Raw genomic sequence first — 20,344 nt, 5'->3', positions numbered from 1 at the left:
AGTTCGAGACCAGCCTAGCCAACCGACATGGTGAAACCCCCGTCTCTACTAAAAAAAAAAATAAACAAATTAGCAGGATGTGGTGGTGCATGCCTGTAATCCCAGTTACTCGGGAGGCTGAGGCAGGAGAATCACTTGAACCTGAGAGGCGGAGGTTGTAGTGAGCGACATCACACCACTGCACTCCAGCCTGGGCAACAGAGCAAGACTTCTTCTCAAAAAATAAAAAATTAAAAATTAAAAAAAAAATGGTTAAACAAATGAGTGGTCTTAGGTCAGTTGTATTATTTGAAATCTGTGGGTTCCTCAAGCGTAAAGTTGAGAAGGTTTTGGGAACCACTGGATGCCTCTGGTTTTTTTCATATGAAGAAACAGAGGTGGTGGCTTCTTAGAACAAAGGGATATCTGACATATGGAGGTTGCCCTCTTTACTCCTCTTCCCTAAAAAAATGACCTATCATTGCCAATAGCTAAAGTCTGTCATTTTTTCCACCTTAGTTTGGAAGATAATCTTCTAGTATCAATCAAGACAGAGATCAGAATGATGTGTTTTAAAATTAAATGTGTAATTCATAATTGTACATTTTAATATTCTAAAGTGACATTGATTAATTTGACATTGGAGTCAAATAGATTGATTAATTCAACAAAGAAGAGAAGGCATTCAACTCAACAGAAAACAAGTAGATTTTACTTCTCCACTCGGGGTGTTAGGACATTAATTATGTACTTGGTCTTACTTGTTTAGTAGTAGATCTATATTGAGTGTCTTACTGTGCCCAAACTTAGGATCTTTCTATATTTCTAAAAGGATGAAACTGTATAATAAAAACACCTTCCAATTTTGGTAGATTGTAGACAGATCAGAGTATTCAAAAGTACACACATCTTCTCTATTGTGAAAGACCAAAAAATGGAAATGTGTTGTGAAATTAGAAAAGCTGTATACTATTATGTCTGATGTTGTGAGAAGCTGGATTTTTGAAACCAGAGTTGTCTATTCAGCCTTTTATCAGTCTGTACTAAGTTTGATGTCCATAGGTACATAATATAGGGAAATACATAAAGGATAAAATTAAGTGAAGTTACATATTTTATACCTATTAGGTGGGTGCAAAAGTAATTGCGGTTTTGGCAAAAACCGCAGTTACTTTCACACCAGTCTAATATTAAATGGAACTAGAGTCAAATAGAATTTAGCGATTGCCAGTTCTGTTCCACAGATTTCAAAGTACACTAAGGAAAATTTCAGCAAATTGTGTATGGCTGTTTTACTTGGGGGAGAGTAAAACAGCCATAATAAACTAAAAAATAAAAATTAAAACGAAAGGAACGTTTGTTTTTATGTTTTTCTTTTCTTTCCTCTTTTTTGAGATATGCTCTTGCTCTGTTGCCCAGGCTGGAGTACAGTGGTGCAATCACTGCTCACTGCAGCCTTGACTTCCTGGGCTCTGGGAATCCTCCCGCCTTAGCCTCCTGAGTAGCTGGGACCACAGGTGCATACCACCACACCTGGCTAATTTATTTATTTTTCCTCTCTCTCTCTTTTTTTTTTTTTTTGAGACAGAGTTTTACTTTGTCGCCCAGGCTGGAGTATAGTGGCACAATCTCAGCTCACTTGCAACCTTCACCTCCTGGTTCAAGTGATTCTCCTGTCTCAGCCTCCCAAGTAGCTGGGAATACAGGTGCATGCCACTATGCCCGGCTAATATTTGTGTTTTTAGTGGAGATGGGATTTCACCATGTTGGCCAGGCTGGTCTTGAACTGCTGACCTCAGGTGATCCACCCGCTTTGGCCTCCCAAAGTGCTGGGATTCCAGGCATGAGCCACCATGCCTGGCCTCCTCTCTCTTTTTCTGAAACAGAGTCTCACTCCAGTGCCCAGGTTGGAGTGCAGTGGAACCATCTCAGCTCACTGCAGCCTCCATCTCCCAGGCTCAATAAGTCCTCCTACCTCACCCTCCCAATAGCTGGGACCACAGGTGCATGTCACCACCCCCAGCTACTTTATTTTTTTTTGTTTTCTGTAGAGACAGGGTTTTGCCATGCTGCCTGGGCTGGTCTTGAATACCTAGGCTCAAGTGATCCTTCCTCCTTGGCCTCCCAAAATGCCAGGATTACAGGTGTGACCCACCATGCTTGGCACGCTAATTTTTTATTTTTATTTTTTTGTAGAGATGGGGCCTCCCCATGTTGCCCATGCTGGTGTCAAACTCCTACTCCATTATGAAATAAGTCATTCCTTATGAAACAGTTAGTAATCGTATCTTTAAGTTGAACCCTCCCCTCACCCCAACTTTTTTTTTTTTTTTTTTTTTTTTTGAGACGGAGTTTTGCTCTTGTTGTCCGGGCTGGAGCGCAATGGTGCAATCTCGGCTCACTGCATCCTCCGCCTCCCAGGTGCAAGCTGTTTTCCTGTCTCAGCCTCCCAAGTAGATCAGATTACAGGCATGTGCCACCACACCCGGCTAATTTTTTTTTATTTAGTAGAAACGGGGTTTCACCATGTTAGGCTGGTCGTAAACTCCTGACCTTAGGTGATCCACCTGCCTCAGCCTCCCAAAGTGCTGGGATTACAGGTGTGTGCCACTGCACCCCGCCTTTTTTTTTAAAAACATAGTTTCACTCTGTCTCCCAGTCTGGAGTGCAGTGGCACAATCTTGGCTCAGTACAACCTCCACCTCCTGGGTTCAAGTGATTCACGTGCCTCTGCCTCCTGAGTAGCTGGGACTACAGGCTCATGTCACCAGGCCCGGCTAATTTTTGTATTAGAGACAGGGTTTCGCCATGTTGGCCAGGCTGGTCTCGAACTCCTGACCTCAAGTTCCCACCTTGGCTTCTCAAAGTGCTGGGATTACAGGAGTGAGACACCGTGCCTGGACCCCCCAACCCATTTTGTTTTGATTCCTTTATAAATTAGTATAATGGAAGGTTTTTTTGTTTGTTTGTTTTTTATAACAGGTAATGAAATACTCTAATTCAGTAAATATTGATGCTTCTAGGGAGATGTGTGTGTGTGTGTGTGTATATATATATATAAATTTTTTTTTTTTTAAGATGGAGTTTCGCTCTGTCGCCCAGGCTAGAGTGCAGTGGTGCAATCTCGGCTCACTGCCAGCTCCACCTCCTGGGTTCACGCCATTCTCCTGCCTCAGCCTCCCGAGTGGCTGGGATTGCAGGTGCCCGCCACCACGCCTGGCTAATTTTTTGTATTTTTAGTAGAGATGGGGTTTCACCGTGTTAGCCAGGATGGTCTTGATCTCCTGACCTTGTGATCCACCCGCCTCGGCCTACCAAAGTGCTGGGATTACAGGCGTGAGCCACTGCGCCTGGCCATAAATTTTTTTTTTTGAGATGGGGTCTCACTGTGTTGCCCAGGCTGAAATGCACTGGTGCAATCTTGGCTTACTGCAACCTCGGCCTCCTGGGTTCAAGCGATTCTCCTGCCTCAGCCTCCCGAGTAGCTGGGATTACAGGCATGCGCCACTACTCCTGGATAATTTTTGTATTTTTAGTAGAGACGGGGTTTCACCATGTCGACCAGGCTGGTCTCGAACTTCAGACCTCAAGTGATCTGCCTGTCTTGGCCTCCCAAAGTGCTGGGATTACAGGCACAAGCTACTGCACTGGGCCACGGCCAGGATTTTTATGACTTGTAAAACCACTGTCTTCAAGGAGGCTATAAGTTATTATGGGAGAAAAGTAAAGGGCTTTGTAAAGGGGAGAGCATGTGGATTTTGTGATGTAATTCTCAGTATACCTTCCTTCCTTCCTTCCTTTCTTTCTTTTTTTTTTGAGACAGTCTTGCTCTGTCACTTAGGCTGGAGTGCAGTGGCATGATTGACAGGGTTTCGCCAGGTTGGCCAGGCTGGTCTTAAACTCCTAACCTCAGGTGATCTGCCCGCCTTGACCTCCCAAAGTGCTGCGGTTACAGGCCAACATGGTGAAACCCCATCTCTACTAAAAATACAAAAATTAGCTGGATGCAGTGGTGGGTGCCTGTAATCCCAGCTACTTGGGAGGCTGAGGCAGGAGAATCGCTTGAACCCAGGAGGTGGAGTTTGCAGTGAGCCAAGATCATGCCATTGCATTCCAATTTGGGTGACAGAGCGAGACTGTCTCAAAAACAAAAACACAAACAAAAACAAAAACCTGGAGGGTCAGAGGAGGGGAATGGGGTGATGGAATTGGTCTGTACAATTTTCACTGTGAATTTGGGGGAGAATCCCCCCCAAAATAGAAGAAAATTAGGATAAGGCCAGGTGCAAATTGTCAGTGTGTAGAGGAATTGGGTACTTATGAGGAGTAATACAAATAAGAGGTGAAGCTGAAGCACTGGGTTGGGAACCCTATTGTAGATCTTTAATCATAGTTCAGGTGTTTTTTTGTTTGTTTGTTTGTTTGTTTTTGGAGACAGAGTTTTTGCTCTTGTTGCCCAGGCTGGAGCACAATGGTGCCATTTTGGCTCACTGCAACCTCCGCCTCCCGGGTTCAAGCAGTTCTCCTTCCTCAGCCTCCCAAGTAGCTCTAGGGATTACAGGCACGCACCACCATACCCGGCTAATTTTTTGTATTTACTAGAGACGGGGTTTCACCATGTTGGTCAGGCTTGTCTTGAACTCATGACCTCAGGTGATCCACCCATCTCGGCCTCCCAAAGTGCTGGGATTACAGGCGTGAGCCACCACCCTGGCCCAGTTTAAGTGTATTTGGAGTGACTTTAGGGAATCATTGAAATTTTACCTGCCGGAAAGTGGCACAATTTAGGAAGATTAAATCTAGTTGCTTCTTGAAAAAGTGTGTGGGCTGGCCGTGGTGGCTCATGCCTGTAATCCCAGCAGTTTGGGAGGCTAAGGTGGGTGGATCTCCTGAGGTCGGGAGTTCGAGACTAGCCTGACCAACATGCAGAAACCCCGTCTCTACTAAAAATACAAAATTAGCCGAGTGTGGTGGTGCATGCCTGTATTCCCAGCTACTCGGGAGGCTGAGGCAGGAGAATTGCTGGAACCTAGGAGGCCGAGGTTGTGGTGAGCTGAGATTGCACCGTTGCACTCCAGCCTGGGCAACAAGAGCAAGACTCCGTCTAAAAAAAAAAAAGGAGTGTGTGTGTTAGAGTGCGTGCACACACGTGCAAGAGAGATCGCAGTGGGAGGCAGTTAATTGGAACAATATAGAGAAGGGGCTGCTAAGGACCTGAGTATTATGTTTATATTTAACAATTTAAATTAAGATAAGGCTGTGTATGGTGGCTCACACCTGTAATCCCAGCACTTTGGGAGGCCAAGGTGGGTGGATCACCTGAGGTCGGGAGAGACCAGCCTGACCAACGTGGAGAAACCCCGTGTCTACTAAAAATACAAAAATTAGCCGGGCGTGGTGGCATAAGCCTGTAATCCCAGCTACTTGGGAGGCTGAGGCAGGAGAATCACTTGAACCCGGGAGACGGAGGTTGTGGTGAGCCGAGATCGGGCCATTGCACTCCAGCCTGGGCAACAGGAGCGAAACTCTGTCTCAAAAAATTAATTAATTAATTAATTAATTAAGGTAAAAGTGTTCAGCTCAATATGTGAGAATTTCCATAAGCAAAAGCCCCTCATTTGTCATCTGGTGTTGATTGAGGATGATTACTAAAGTGATACTTTTTATCTGCTCAATCTTCATGTTAGACACATGTATGGAATGTCATATAAATGTCATATAAAATGGAGTGTGGTCCATGGTGTCTTTTGGGAACATTGAATTGTTAAATTCTTTAGGATTTTCTGCCTTTGTTATCTGGCTCTTGTTCCTTATCCTAATCACCTAAAACAAATCCCTGAGGCTCCTTTCATTGGACCACCCTTAATGATTTAGAGGAGCTGTTTGTTAATCTTTTCACATTGTCATTATTTTGGTTACCTGTCTTTGACTATCTTGAAGTTTTTCAGAGCCCATTTTATTTTTGGAACTATAAAATGAAACATACTTCCCCTTGTATAGAGGCCTAACAGTAAAGAGTACAGAAATTTTGTGGTTTCATATGTATAGGAAATGCTCCCTTATTCTGTGTTTTTGTTTTTTGTTTTTGTTTTTTTTAATGTAGAGTATAACTTACTAAATTCTTGTGGAGTTTGCTCATGCAGAGATACTTGGTTTTATAATGTTATTCTTTTCCATCTTGTATTAATCGAGTGTACTTTTCCTTTTTAAATTGAATTCATTTTTGAATTCTGTTGTGGTGCTTCTTTGAGATAAAATTTATGTATGTATAGGTGGTGGTGTTTTTTTTTTTTTTTTTCTTTTTTTCTTTTGAGATGAAGTCTCGCTCTTATCCCCCAGGCTGGAGTGCAATGGTGCGATCATGGCTCACCGCAACCTCCGCCTCCTGGGTTCAAGTGATTCTCCTGCCTCAGCCCCCCGAGTAGCTGTGATTACAGATGCCTGCCACCACGCCTGGCTAGTTTTTGTACTTTTAGTAGAGATGGGGTTTCACTATGTTGGCCAGGCTGGTCTGGAACTCCTGACCTCAGGTGACCCATCCGCCTCAGCCTCCCAAAGTATTAGGATTACAGGCGTGAGCCACCACACCCGGCCTGTATAGGTCTTAAATTCAGTAAATTTTGACAAATGTATACACCTGTGTAACCATGACCTCAGTCAAGGTACAGATATGCAGTGACTTTTTCACTATCACACCCATTCCTGCCACTTTTTTTCATATCCTTACCACTATCTGGAATTTTTATGTGTGCCATCTCTAGTAAAATACAATCTGCATATGTGCATGGATCTGGTAAAATTGTTACTTTTGCTATCCCCTTCTTTCCTACTAAGTGCATCAATAAATAGCATCCACTGTATATTTGTGTCTTTCCTCAAGTAAATTCATGAAAATGAGATCCTGCAAGTTTGTGTTTTTATATTAAGTGTTGACTCTAGAGATTACAACACTGTTCTTGTAGGATGTGTTTTTGGGGAAAGCATTCCTCTTATGGCAGCCCTGTTAGCCTGAGGCAGGACTTAAACAAACTGATTGAGCAGGCTCAAAAGGACAGTATCCTAATGGACTGGAGTGGCCAGATCTTTTTACAGAAGAAAGAATACGGTAATTTGGTAACGTGCAGTGGCTCATACCTGTAATCTCAGCACTTTGGGAGGCCGAGGTGGGCGGCTCATGAGGTCAAGGGATCAAGACCATCCTGGCCAACATGGTGAAACCCCATCTCTACTAAAAAATATACAAAAATTAGCTGGGCATGGTGGTACACGCCTGTAGTCCCAGCTATTCAGGAGGCTGAGGCAGGAGAATTGCTTGAACTTGGGAGGCGGAGGTTGCAGTGAGTGGAGATGATGCCGTTGCACTCCAGCCTGGGCAACAAGAGGAAAAAAACCTCCGTCTCAGGGAAAAAAAAAATATATATATATATATGGTAATTTAAAATTCATATGTTTTATCCATCTTGAAAAATACCTTGTGCACATATTTAAAGTCTTTTTACACACTGATTTATCTTGAGTCTATTGTATCTGTACATTATTTAAGCAATGTCATCACTAAAAATTTAAGCACTGGGTTGAGCCTTCTGGCATCCCATTAGAATGCCTGGGGAAACACACTTCTTGCCAATTGCATGCCTGCTGATTGGGGAATGAAACACAAATATTCCAGATTCAACAGATTTCTTTATTTTATTTTATTTGTCACCCAGGCTGGAGTGCCGTGGTGAGATCTTGGCTCACTGCAAACTCTGCCACCCGGGTTCAAGTGATTCTCCTACCTCAGCCTCCTGAGTAGCTGGGATTACAGGCGATTGCCACCACGCCTGGCTAATTTTTGTAGTTTTTAGTAGAGATGGGGTTTCACCATGTTGGCCAGGCTGGTCTTGAACTCCTGACCTTAGGTGAGGAGGAAATCCCATTTTGTAAATCCCAAAGTGCTGGGATAACAGGTGTGAGCCACCATACCTGGCCTAGAATCAACAGATTTCTGAACATACCGAATTACTTCTTTCATATTAATTTTCAGACCTTTTCAAAAAAGGAATTGGATACCCTGTTGATATTTGTATTCATATTATTATGTTGGTATTCATATAATATGTGTAGGACTTTATAGTTATTTAAAAACCTGTTATAGACTTTTTTGTTTATTATTTAAAACGTTTTTCAGAGGGACTTGCTTTTTTTTTTTTTTTTTGAGATGGAGTTTTGCTCTTGTTGCCCAGGCTGGAGTGCAAGGGCACGATCTAGGCTCACGCAACCTCTACCTCCTGGGTTCAAGTGATTCTCCTGCCTCGGCCTCCTGAGTAGCTGGGATTACAGGCATGTGCCACTCACCTGGCTAATTTTTTGTATTTTTAGTAGAGACAGGGTTTCACCCTGTTAGCCAGGATGTTCTTCATCTTCGGACCTCAAGTGATCCCCCCTGCCTTGGCTTCCCAAAGTGCTGGGATTACAGGCGTGAGCCACTATGCCAGCCGAGAATTTTTTAAAAAGGAGTTTCATTCAGCCCACCTCATTCCTCTGCAGGGCACCTGTGTGCAGGGCAAAACTGCTCAACCCTACTCAGCAGCCCTGTGAAAGCTGCTGAAAGGATGAGCAGATTGAGGCCTGAACTGTATCTTGGATTTAGCAGCCTGGAGGTCATAATGGATTTTGCCAAGAGTGATGGGGCAGAAATTGGACCAGTGTGTGTTAAGGAGCTAGAAGAAGTGAAGAAATGGGAGAGGGGAGTCTAGACAACTTTAGTTTGGCTGCAGCAAGTAAAGGCAGATTGTTTGATGGAGGGACATGTGGGATTGATGGAGTTTTTCCTTTTTAGATGTTTTTGTATTTTTCAGTGGGATACATTAGAAAGTGTTGCTTGTTTATGGGGGGGGTTTAGTTCAGTGGGAAAAGTATTTGCAAAGTTACAGTAAGGTGGAAGTAGATGGAATCCTCAGTAAGGTCTAGAATCGGGTGCAGGTGTTTTATGGTATCTTCCCCACCCCACCCCGAGACGGAGTTTCGCTCTTATTATTGCCCAGGCTCTGGAGTGCAGTGGTGCAGTCTTGGCTCACTGCAGCCTCCACCTCCTGGGTTCAAGCGATTCTCCTGCCTCAGTCTCCCATGTAGCTGAGATTACAGGTGCGCATCACCACACCCAGCTAATTTTTGTATTTTTAGTAGAGATGAGGTTTCACCATTTTGGCCAGGCTGGTGTCCAACTCCTGACATCAAGTGATCCACCCGCCTTGGCCTCCCAAAGTGCAGGGATTACAGGCGTGAGCCACCGTGCCCAGTTGGTACCTTTTTTTTTTGTTGGTGAAGTAGAATGTGTGTATGGGGAGGGGAGGTGATAGGATATTTTGGAGTTTGAAGAGAATGGGAATGTCTGGATAGTGCATGTATAGAATGGGAAGTAAACACTGGAGGACCTGGGAGTGTGGTGCTTATTGATGGATCGTTGGGTTTATCCAGGACTGGGGTTTTGCCAGATGGTTGTGATGAAAATCTTAAGAGTTAAGGGTATAGGCAAGAGTGTTGTTGAAATGATACACAATGAAATCTAAGCTGGTTAAAGAAGTGAAGAAGGGGCCGGGCACATTGGCTCACGCCTGTAATTCCAGCACTTTGGGAGGCCGAGGCGGGTGGATCCCTTGAGGTCAGGAGTTCGAGACCAGCCTGGCCAACATGGTGAAACCCCGTCTCTACTAAAAATACAAAAATTAGCCGGGTGTGGTAGCAGGGGCCTGTAATCTCAGCTACTTGGGAGGCTGAGGCAGGAGAATCGCTTGAACCTGGAGGTGGAGGTTGCAGTGAGCCAGTATTGCACCACTATACTCCAGCCTGGGCAACAAAGTCAGAGTCTGTCTCAAAAAAAAAAAGTGAAGAAGGAGGAGAATACTTGGATTGGGATAAAGTAGAAAGAGTCACTGGAATTAAAGTTAACTAAAAAACTCATGAACTTTAGAATGGTATTGAGAAATTGTAAGGTGAACTGAAAAAGGCTCATGGGATTTTAGAGCCAAGAAGGCCTTGAGTGGCAGTTCCTACCTTAGTAGGAATAGCTTCAGTGGTGTGTTGCAGGTGGAACCCAGATTAAAGTTGGTTAAAAAGTAAATGAAGGCAAGGAAGATAAATTTTTCAACAGGTTTGTCTGTGAAGAGTCCAGGCTATTAGATTGATAGAGGGAGAAAGGCAGTTAAAGGGTTTTTTTGTTTTTTGTTTTTTTTGAGTCAGAGTCTCACACTGTTGCCCAGTCTGGAGTGCAATGGCGCGACCTCGGCTCACTGCAACCTCCGCCTCCGGGGTTCAAGTAGTTCTGCCTCAGCCTCCCAACTAGCTGGGATTACAGGCGCCCACCACCAAACCCGGCTAATTTTTTGTATTTTTAGTAGAGACGGGGTTTCGCTATGTTGCCCAGGCTGGTCTCAAACTCCTGACCTCATGATCTGCCTGCCTCACCCTCCCAAAGTGCTGGGATTACAGGCGTGAGCCACCGTGCCCGGCCTTATTTTCTTAATTTTTAAATTTATTTTATTATTATTATTATTTTTGAGATGGAGTCTCTCTGCCGCCCAGGCTGGAGTGCAATGGTGCAATCTCGGCTCACTGCAACCTCTGCCTCCCGGATTTGAGCGATTCTCCTGCCTCAGCCTCCTGAGTAGCTGGGATTGCAGGCGCCCGCCACCACGCCTGGCTGATATTTGTATTTTTAGTAGAGACGGGGTTTCACTACATTGGCCAGGCTGGTCTTGAACTCCTGACCTCATGATCCACCCACCTTGGCCTCCCAAAGTGCTGGGATTACCAGCGTGAGCCACTGCACCCGGCCTTTAGTTTTTTTTTGAGACAGAGTCTCGCTCTGTCGCCAGGCTGGAGTGTAGTGGCACGATCTCGGCTCACTGCAAGCTCTGCCTCCCGGGTTCAAATGATTCCCCTGCCTCAGCCTCCCAAGTAGCTGGGACTACAGATGCGTGCCAGCACGCGCAGGTAGTTTTATTTTTTCTATTTTAGTAGAGACGGGGTTTCACCATGTTGGCCAGGGTGGTCTCAATCTCCTGACCTTATGATCTGCCTGTCTTCGCCTCCCAAAGTGCTGGGATTACAGGCGTGAGCCATCGTGCCCGGCCATTTTTTGTTTTTGTTTTTGTTTTTTTTAAAGTAAGACTTTTGAGAGTGCTCATATGTTGATGATGTGATAAGCAGTAGTAAAATGGGAGATTTTGCAACGTACAAAAGAAACAGGCCGGGTGCAGTAGCTCAAGCCTGTAATCCCAGCGCTTTGGGGAGGCCAAGGTGGGCAGATCACGAGGTCAGGAGATCGAGACCATCCTGGCTAACATGGTGAAACCCCGTCTCTACTAAAAATACAAAAAATTAGCCGGGCGTGGTGGTGGGCGCCTGTAGTCCCAGCTACTCAGGAGGCTGAGGCAGGAGAATGGCGTGAATCCGGGAGGCAGTGAGTCGAGATCACACCACTGCACTTCAGCCTGGTCGACAGAGTGAGACTACATCTCAAAAAAAAAAAAGACAAGACATACCTTGGAAAATGGGGGGAATAGACAGATCCAGATGATTTCTATGGATAGGAGGTTTATTTGTTCTATTATGCGAAGATGATGGGAAGAAAAGCTGTATGTGCAGATGCAGGTGAATTTGTGGATATATTAGAAGGAAGATGACAGGCAGCGATGGAGTGTTGAAGAGCTCAAACATTAGACAGTACTGGGTCTGAGTTCTGACTCTGCCTTTTACAAGCTGTGCAACCTTAGGCCAGTTATGAAACCTTAGTTATCAAGTTATAACTAATAGGATTGTGTTGAACACGAAATGACATGATAAACATTTGTAAACTGCTTGGATCAGTTGCCCACTAGCTCTTGTTAGGAGCTAAAATGTTAGCTCTTGCTGAGGGTGCTGTCAAATGGCTTCTACTTCTCATGAAGCAGAAATCTATAAGGTCATCCACTGGTAGTGGTGGGAGAAGGAAGAAGGTGCAGAAAGTTTTACAGATGTTTTGGAAAGGAAAGAAACCTGGTGAGGGAAATGTGGGCAGCATCAGAGGCCCACTTGCAGTCAGAGAAAAGGAGCATTGGGGCATGGAGGTGAGGGGGTACTTTCTTCAGCTTTTCTCTGAAGACAATTGTGCATGTGAAACAAGGGTTAAAATCTGATCTATTGCCCTCCTGGATTTATTGGCTTCGTTTGCTCTTTCTGGTTAATTTGATTGGAGTTCTGAAAATAGAGAATATTAGAGGTTCCTTGGAAAGAAAATAAGCAACACTGAAGTCAAATCTTTATCATGTTTGCTAGAAATGTTATTAAAAAACAAAATTTATGGCTGGGTGCAGTGGCTTATGCCTGTAATCCCAACCCTTTGGGAGGCTGAGGTGAGTGGATCACTTGAGCTCAGGAGTGCGAGACCAGCTTGGGCAACATTTTGGGAATGTTGTAGAGAATGGGACAAAAAAATACAAAAGTTGCTGGGCGTGGTGGAGTAAGCCTGTGGTCTCAGCTACTTGGGAGGCTGATGTGGGAGGTTTGCTTGAGCTCGGATTGTGCCACTGCACTCTAGCCTGGGCGACAGTGTGAGACCCTTTTTCAAAACAAACAACTTTTTTTGAGCTACAGTATATTTAATGGTTTTAAATATGAGTGCAGAGTAAGAGGCAGTCCAGTCCATAAGATGACCCTTGCTTCTAATACTAGTTGCAAGTTTGGGGGTTCCCAAGACCACTCTTTTTTTTTGAGACGGGGCCTCTCTCTGTCACCCAGGCGAGAGTGCAGTGGCATGATCACGGCTCACTGCACCCTGACCTCCTCCCTCCCAGGTTCAGGCAGTCCTCCTACCTCAGCCACCTGAGTTGCTGGATCTATGGGCACACACCACCTCGCCTGGCTAGTTTTTCTATATTTTTTAGAGACAGTTTCACCATATTGCCAGGCTGGTCTCAAACTCCTGAGCTCAAGTAATCCGCCTGCCTGGGCCTCCCGAAGTGCTGGGATTACAGGCTTGAGTCACTGTGCCTGGCCAAGACCACTCTTAGGTTGGATGATTTGCCAGGAGGACTCACCAGAACTCATTGAAAGCTCTCATACCCATGGTTAGAGTTTATTGCAGTTTAGGGATTCAGATTAGAATGAGCCAAGGGTAGAGGTGCATAGGGCAGAGTTCGGGGAAGTTCCAAATGTTGGAGTTTCGAATTGTCCTGTCCCTGTAGGGTTGTGAAAAATGACACCTTCCTGGTGGCACTGGTGTGCGACCATACTCATGGATTATTGCCAACCAGGGAAGCTTACTCTATTTTTTATGTCCACCGTTTTTACTGGGGTTCCATGGTTGCATGCCCATGTGGCTAACCTTAGTCTCCAGCCACACTGGAGGTCAAGCTGATCCATGTGACTCAAAGCCCCCACCATAAGCCACATTATTAGACTCTGCTGTGGCCTAAAGCCCCCAGATGAACAAGGACACTTTCCCCCCACCGCCACCCCCCCCCCCTTTTTTTTGGAGATAGTCTTGCTCTGTTGCCTAGGCTGGAGTACAGTGGCATGATCTCAGTTCACTGAAACCTCAGCCTCCTGAGTAGCTGGGATTATTACAGGTGCCCGTCACCATGCCTGGCTAATTTTTGTATTTTTAGTAGAGACAGGTTTCACCATGCTGGCCAGGCTGGTCTCAAAATCCTGACCTCAAGCGATCTGCCCGCCTTGGCCTCCCAAAGTGCTGGGATTACAGGTGTGAGCCAGTGCTCCTGGCCAGGACCCTCTTATTAGGTATGACATTTCAAGAGTTTAGAGATTACCTTCCAGAATTCACAGGTAAAAGCCAGACCCCTCCTTGGTGAAGATACAATTCTTTACAATTTTACAACAGTTAAGTATATTTTATCAGTCTATATTGGCTGTTTAGTTGACAGACAGTTAAAAATTGGTGACAGTCCAGATGTGGTCACTCATGCCTCTAATCCTAGCATTTTGGGAGGCTGAGGTAGGAGGATTGCTTGAGTCCAGGAATTTGAGAGCAGCCTGAGCAACATAGTCAGACACCTGTCTCCAAAAAACATAAAAATAAAAAATTAGCTAAATGGAGTGGCATGCACCTGTGGTCCCAGCTGTTTGAGAGGCTGAACCCATGAAGTTGAGGCTGCAGTGAGCTATGGTCATGCCAGTGCACTCCAGCCTGGGTGACAGAGTGAGACCCTGTCTCAAAAAAGGAAACAAATCACCCATAAATGGATAATTAAGATTTGGTTATTATAGACACTTAATACTTAGGTAGCTAAGCTAGTTTTACCAATAAATTATATTAATTTAGTATCTCAGTATTGCAAAACTGATGCATACTCATTTACAATTTTGACGTGGAATGGTTCTGTTTTGTTTTATTAAATTTGAACTTAAAGTTCTCTGCAAGAAGAGATTTGTATAATAAATTCCCTGAGCCTCTCAAATTAATATTTTAGCCATAGACTCATATTTAGAGCAGTGTTTCTAATGTAATGATACAAGGCCCAGGGTTATTCATAGTTTCACCCTTTTTCTTATTCCTCATTAAAGCATGTTTGAATCCAGGTAAGAGGCATTACAGGGGAAAACCTTGAATTTATTTTTGAAGGGTAAATCATTTTCAAGTGGTATTAACCATTAGTATGGAAAGCAACATATCCTATAACTGCTCTGTGACAGTGAGACAATCTTTGCTACTTTAGAGAATAAGTACATTCCTACTTCATTGGCTTTAGTGCAAATCTCATTTCCTGGTTTATATCCATTACAAATTAGATCTCACCATGAGAGCAAAATCCCTTAATAAACCTAGGTAAAAGCAATTTGAAGTAATATGATGCTTACTCCAGTGACACCACTAGGTGTGGTGTTTGCATCAAGTCATTTTGCGGTGCTTTATGGAAATGCTTCCTAGTAGGGAAGTCCCTGACTTCACACTTTCCAGAGATGGCGCTCTCTCTCTTTTTCTCTCTGATACTTACAAGAATGGACTGCAAGACTACATTTAGTCAGGCGATACCATCCCCAGCACATGGTGGCTTGTTGGTGTGAGGTCTAAGGATTCCGGTCATTTGAAACGAATGGCCTCCTAGATTTGTGGCATTTTTCTGTATATTGAGAATAGGTAACTAAAATAAGTGGTAACTATATTTGCATGTGATTTGTATGTTATAGTTAACATTTAAATTCTCTTATGTACTAAAAATTTTTTGGTTGTCACATTAAGCCTCTTTATCCTGTAAGGCACAGAGTGGCTTTCCACCTCAATTTTTGCTTTAATGTATGAACCCTAATGGGACCATAGTTCAACTAAAGGCACCTAACTCATGAATGATATTTGCTCCATGTTTGAACAACAAATGTTTTAACCCACTGTCTTCACTAATATTGTAACTACTGTCTTACAGATTGACTTGATGCAAAACATCACAAAGGCTCCATGTTATACAGTATGCGATTTTTGAGGTATGAGCTTTAGAAACTTACCTCTCATGTGGCATGTACATCAGGCTTTAACTTCAGTTTGATCGTTTTGGGGAAATTTATGCATTTCTTTTTTTTCTCTCCATGATATTTTTAGAATATTAAAGGGGCTGTAGAAGTATTTTTGGATCCTTGTTAGGATTCTTAGACTTAACAGATAGATTTTCTTTTTTCACTAAATTGAGACACTAATTCTGGCAGATGATATCCCTTTCAGCTCTTCTAACTAACTAGCCTAACATTCATGCCTGCTTCTTGGAGTTCAAATCTGCAGTTTCTATTTTGTGGCTTTGATTGCCTCATTTTAAGTGCTCATTCCCGTTCTTTAACAGTTTTCTATTTATTGGACTGGGATGATCTTGTTGGTGCTAACAGCCTGACATTGACATTTTTTGAAACCTAAGCAGTCAAGATTGTATAAAAATAGAAATTTCGTATAAATGCTAAACCGTTTTGTGCTTTTAGGTTCAGAATGCTTACAACCTGAGTTCTGGTTGGGGATGGTTTGATCAATTTGTATTAAAATAATTTGGCAACTAGGGAGTTTTCAGGTATTTCTGAGACAGTGGCTCTATTCCAGTTTTTTTTGTTATATTTCTGAAAACACAAATTTTTTTGGGAAAAAAATCTCAGTGTTCATAACTTAGGGGATTTAGAAACCTTATTTCTAACCAATGGGGAAGCTACTCCTGGTTTTACAGTTTAGTTTGAAATCAGATGCTTCCTAGTTGGAAACACATTGTTGGTAGCAACAGATTACCTGCTTTCTTCAGTGAAGTATTTAAGTTGCTCTATACTGACTGTAAAAACTTGTTTTGATTATATTCATATACTCATGAACTGTTTGTACATTGTCTTTTAGACTGGAAACTGAGTTTATTTTGTATTATGGTCATAATAACTTTTAACATACCCTGCAAACTAAGTGTTTCTTTATAATTCATTATCTTATTTAAGCCTCACAACAACCTTACATGTTAGATAGGTATCATCCTCATTTTATGCAAGAGACAACCAAGGCTTGGAGATCAAGTAATTTGTGCAAAGGCACACATACTTTTCAGTGCTGGAGCTGGGATTTGAGCCTAGATCTTTTTTTAATTTGTATTCTCTGCTGCCTTATGGTACTACTGTGTCACCAGAAAATGATACAAACATTTAACTCTTAATAGTAAAGGTAGTATAGGAGATAAGTAAACATGGTGAAAACAGGAAGTGAAGATATGTTTAAATATTGGCAGACTTCAGTTATCTTTGTGTTTCTGAATTAGTGAAGTGCTTATTTTATTTGCTCATCTAATAAGAGCTTACTGTGGCATACATATAAAGTTCACACCCTGTCAGAAAAGATTATAAGCTCTCTTACGTTTCAATCTCCTTTCAGAAAGTAATGGTATGCTATGATTTATATAGATGCATGTTAAATGTGCTATTTTTAGGTACATAAGGAATGTCTTTTCAATAGTTTAAAAAAGTTATGGTCCATTGAGTTAATATTTTAATGCTTATAGACTTAGTATACTCAGAAAATATTCTCATACATTTTTCTTGAAATTCCATAGATTTTATTTTCCCTTATGTTCGAAGTACTTAGCTTTATGAATAAGTGAACTCTGAATATTAGAAGATACTCCTTATGGAGACTTAGTCATTTTAGTATGCTAGGTTTTGAATTTCATGAAGTTTCAGATTGAGATCCTTTATAAGTAATGACTTGTACCAGTTAGATATCCAAGTTTAATTGGACCTATTGTCTGCATTCTGTATTAACAGTGATTGCAGTAAGTGCAGATCAAGGTGTCCAACTGATTGAGCTCATGCAAAGTTTTATGTTTAGTATTTTTGGAAGCAAGGAAAGACTAATAAACTCTAAACGAAATATATACAGTATGCAAACACTGCTGTCACTTTTACACCATAGAGGGAGGGGCAAAGCGTAGAGGAATAGGTTAGTTTCTGGCCTTGCCAGTGTCCTAAACTTTTCTAAAAGATTCAGGTTCTAAAAGGTTGGGAAAGCATTTTTAGTAAATATCATAGAAGTGATTTCCTTTTTTTTTTTTTTCCTCAAAGTTGTTCCTCTCAGGAGAAAATCAGTAGGGGAAGAACTTACTTGGATTTTTCATATGCTATAACAGATTATTTTGTTGTCTTCTTTCTTAATAGTGTATGATTGATGGCTGAAAGAGTAACACTCGTGAGAAGTCTTGTAACTCAGCTCTGTTTTACTTATGAGGCAGTTGAAGCGTAGAGCAGATACTTAGATGGGGACACAATTTTACCCTTGGCTGTACCCTACTTGTTTACTAATAAGCATCAGGTATTATTCTAAACAGTACCTGAATTTTAAATAGATTATGAACTACAACTTTCTGATATAATTTTATTGCATTTCTGATACCTTTTATTTTCTTAAAATGTCTTCTTTTTTACTTTTTAAAATTTTGATTGCTACCTTTACAATTAAGGCATCTTCAATGGGGTCTTCAATACTACAGTACCTAATCAGTACTTAGAAAATAACTTGGTAAGACATTGCCCGTCCCTGACATGCTGCCAGTGTTTTTTATTTTTATGACAGGAAAGGCTGAAATGTTTTGACTGATTAACCCTCTCCATGGGGGAGAATTTAGAAAGAATTATTCTTATTATCAAGTCACGTGAGGAGAACACTGGACCAGAGTAAACAATTGTCCTGTTTTGCCTGGGACAGGAGGCTTTCAATGCTAAAACCAGCAAAGTCACCCTAATCCCAGTAGTTATTCGTATTTCTGAATGGGTCTTTAGAACAGTAGAAGAGACTGAAAAGTTGGCATTTCATCCACTGAGAATCTCTTCCCAGTGAAAGACTTCTTATTAGACGGCTGAGTGCTTACGTGTAATATATAGTACATATTACACTAAATACAATAGTAATGGTTAAATGTAAAATTTGGGAGAAGAGAGGCTTGTTTAAAGAAAGATTTATTTATGTTATTTAAAGTTCTAATCTTAAACTTTTCTGTTTTTATAGAACTGATAGTGCATCAGCCGACCCAGGTAATTTAAAATATTCTTCATCCAGAGATAGAGGTGGTTCTTCCTCTTACGGACTGCAACCTTCAAATTCAGCTGTGGTGTCTCGGCAAAGGCACGATGATACCAGAGTCCACGCTGACATACAGAATGATGAAAAGGGTATATATATTTTCTTATTGCTACAAGCATGTTTTTTGAACCTACCTATCCCACCTTCCTGCCTTCTTACACCCCCAACTTTCTCGCTTTCTTCTAATATGTTTAAAATATGAATAACAAATGCAGTGTTATTTCTGAAAACTTCATAGGACGTTTATCCACTTTCTTATTTTTAAAATTTAAAATTTTTCCATACATAATTCATCAATGCAGTTTTCTTACAAAAAAGATACAATACTATTTTTGTTTTTATTTTCAAAAATATTTAGCTAAGGTTGAAGTTCCTCTTGGCTACTGTCTCTAAACTTCAAGAAAGTTTTAAAACAAGGTGCAAAATTTGATTTAATTTAGTTTTCATTTCTTTGCTTATTTTCCAATGAAGGGATCAAAATAAAATTAATTTAACTTCAAAGGTGTATTAAAAGAAATCAAAATGATTTTCAAGGCAGACAGTACAGGAAAAAGGTAGGAGAAGCAAAGGCTGGTTGAACTGCAGATTGAGTAATAAGATCCTGAGCTATCAGGAAATTGACTGAATGAAACGAACAATCATATTTAAATAACGTACACATTGCTGTTTGTAGGTGGCTACAGTGTCAATGGAGGATCTGGGGAAAATACTTATGGTCAGAAGTCGTTGGGGCAAGAGCTGAGGGTTAACAATGTGACCAGCCCTGAGTTCACCAGTGTTCAGCATGGCAGTCGTGCTTTAGCCACCAAAGACATGAGGAAATCACAGGGTAAGTCTGGGAAAACGGGGACCAATCACATACACCTTCCAAAGACTTGTATCTCCTCTTATTCTGGATGCCTCTTACTAACACCTTGCACAGGCATAAGTTGATTAGTCTACTGTGCAGGTAAAAATTGTTTACATTCTTTTCCTGTGAATTGTTAATTTCCCACTAGAAAGGTTATAGTACATTTTAAAAGAGAATTCTCTTAAAACAAGATTGGAAGACTGGATAAGATCTTACAGAAAAGGTTTACCCAATTATCGTGGATATTGAATGTATAGTGCATAGTAGGCTCTTACTACAGCAAGTCCTTGAACTCTTGGGCCTGTGGAGGATATAGATATATATATATAGAGAGAGAGAGGCTCTTACTACAGCAAGTCCTTGAACTCTTGGGCCTGTGGAGGATATAGATATATATAGAGAGAGGGTACTTTTCTGTCTTTTTTTTTTTTTTCTCTTTTAAGTTCAGGGTACATGCGCAGGATGTACAGGTTTGTTATGTAGGTAAACGTGTGCCATGGTAGTTTGCTGCACAGATCATCCCATCATCTAGGTATTAAACCCAGCATCCATTAAGCTATTCTTGCTGATGCTCTCCTTCCCCCCGCCCCCTAGAGTGGGTACTTTTCTGGTTTTTTTGTTGTTGTTTTCAATATATTTTTTTGAGACAGAGTCTTGCTCTGTCACCCAGGCTGGAGCGCAGTGCTGCAATCTCTGCTCACTGCACCCTCCACCTCCCAGGTTCAAGTGATTCTCGTGCCTCAGCCTCCCAAGTAGCTGGGATTACAGGTGCATGCCACCACACCCAGCTGATTTTTGCATTTTTAGTGGAGACAGGGTTTCACCATGTTGGCCAGGCTGGTCTCGAACTCCTGACCTTAAGTGATCACACATGCTCATTACAGGCGTGAGCCACTGGGCCCTGCCTAGAGTGGGCACTTTTCTAAAGTTAAATACACTGATAGCATTTCTGC

At 42.1% G+C, this 20,344-nt stretch overlaps 1 protein-coding gene across 1 annotated transcript in view; it reads left to right on the top strand.

Annotated features, from left to right (window-relative positions):
• Positions 1–20,344, top strand: part of LOC101128221 (serine/threonine-protein kinase SMG1-like) — a 36,760-nt gene that overhangs the window by 3,375 nt on the left and 13,041 nt on the right. Inside the window, 2 exon segments of the mRNA XM_055365910.2 lie at positions 18,467–18,630; positions 19,215–19,370. Coding sequence (XP_055221885.1) covers positions 18,467–18,630; positions 19,215–19,370 — 320 coding nt within the window.

Source organism: Gorilla gorilla, chromosome 18 (assembly GCF_029281585.2).
Source record: "Gorilla gorilla gorilla isolate KB3781 chromosome 18, NHGRI_mGorGor1-v2.1_pri, whole genome shotgun sequence".
Taxonomy (NCBI): domain Eukaryota; kingdom Metazoa; phylum Chordata; class Mammalia; order Primates; family Hominidae; genus Gorilla; species Gorilla gorilla.
The sequence above is the reverse complement of the archived record's forward strand: the minus strand, read 5'-3'. Positions and strand labels throughout refer to the sequence as shown.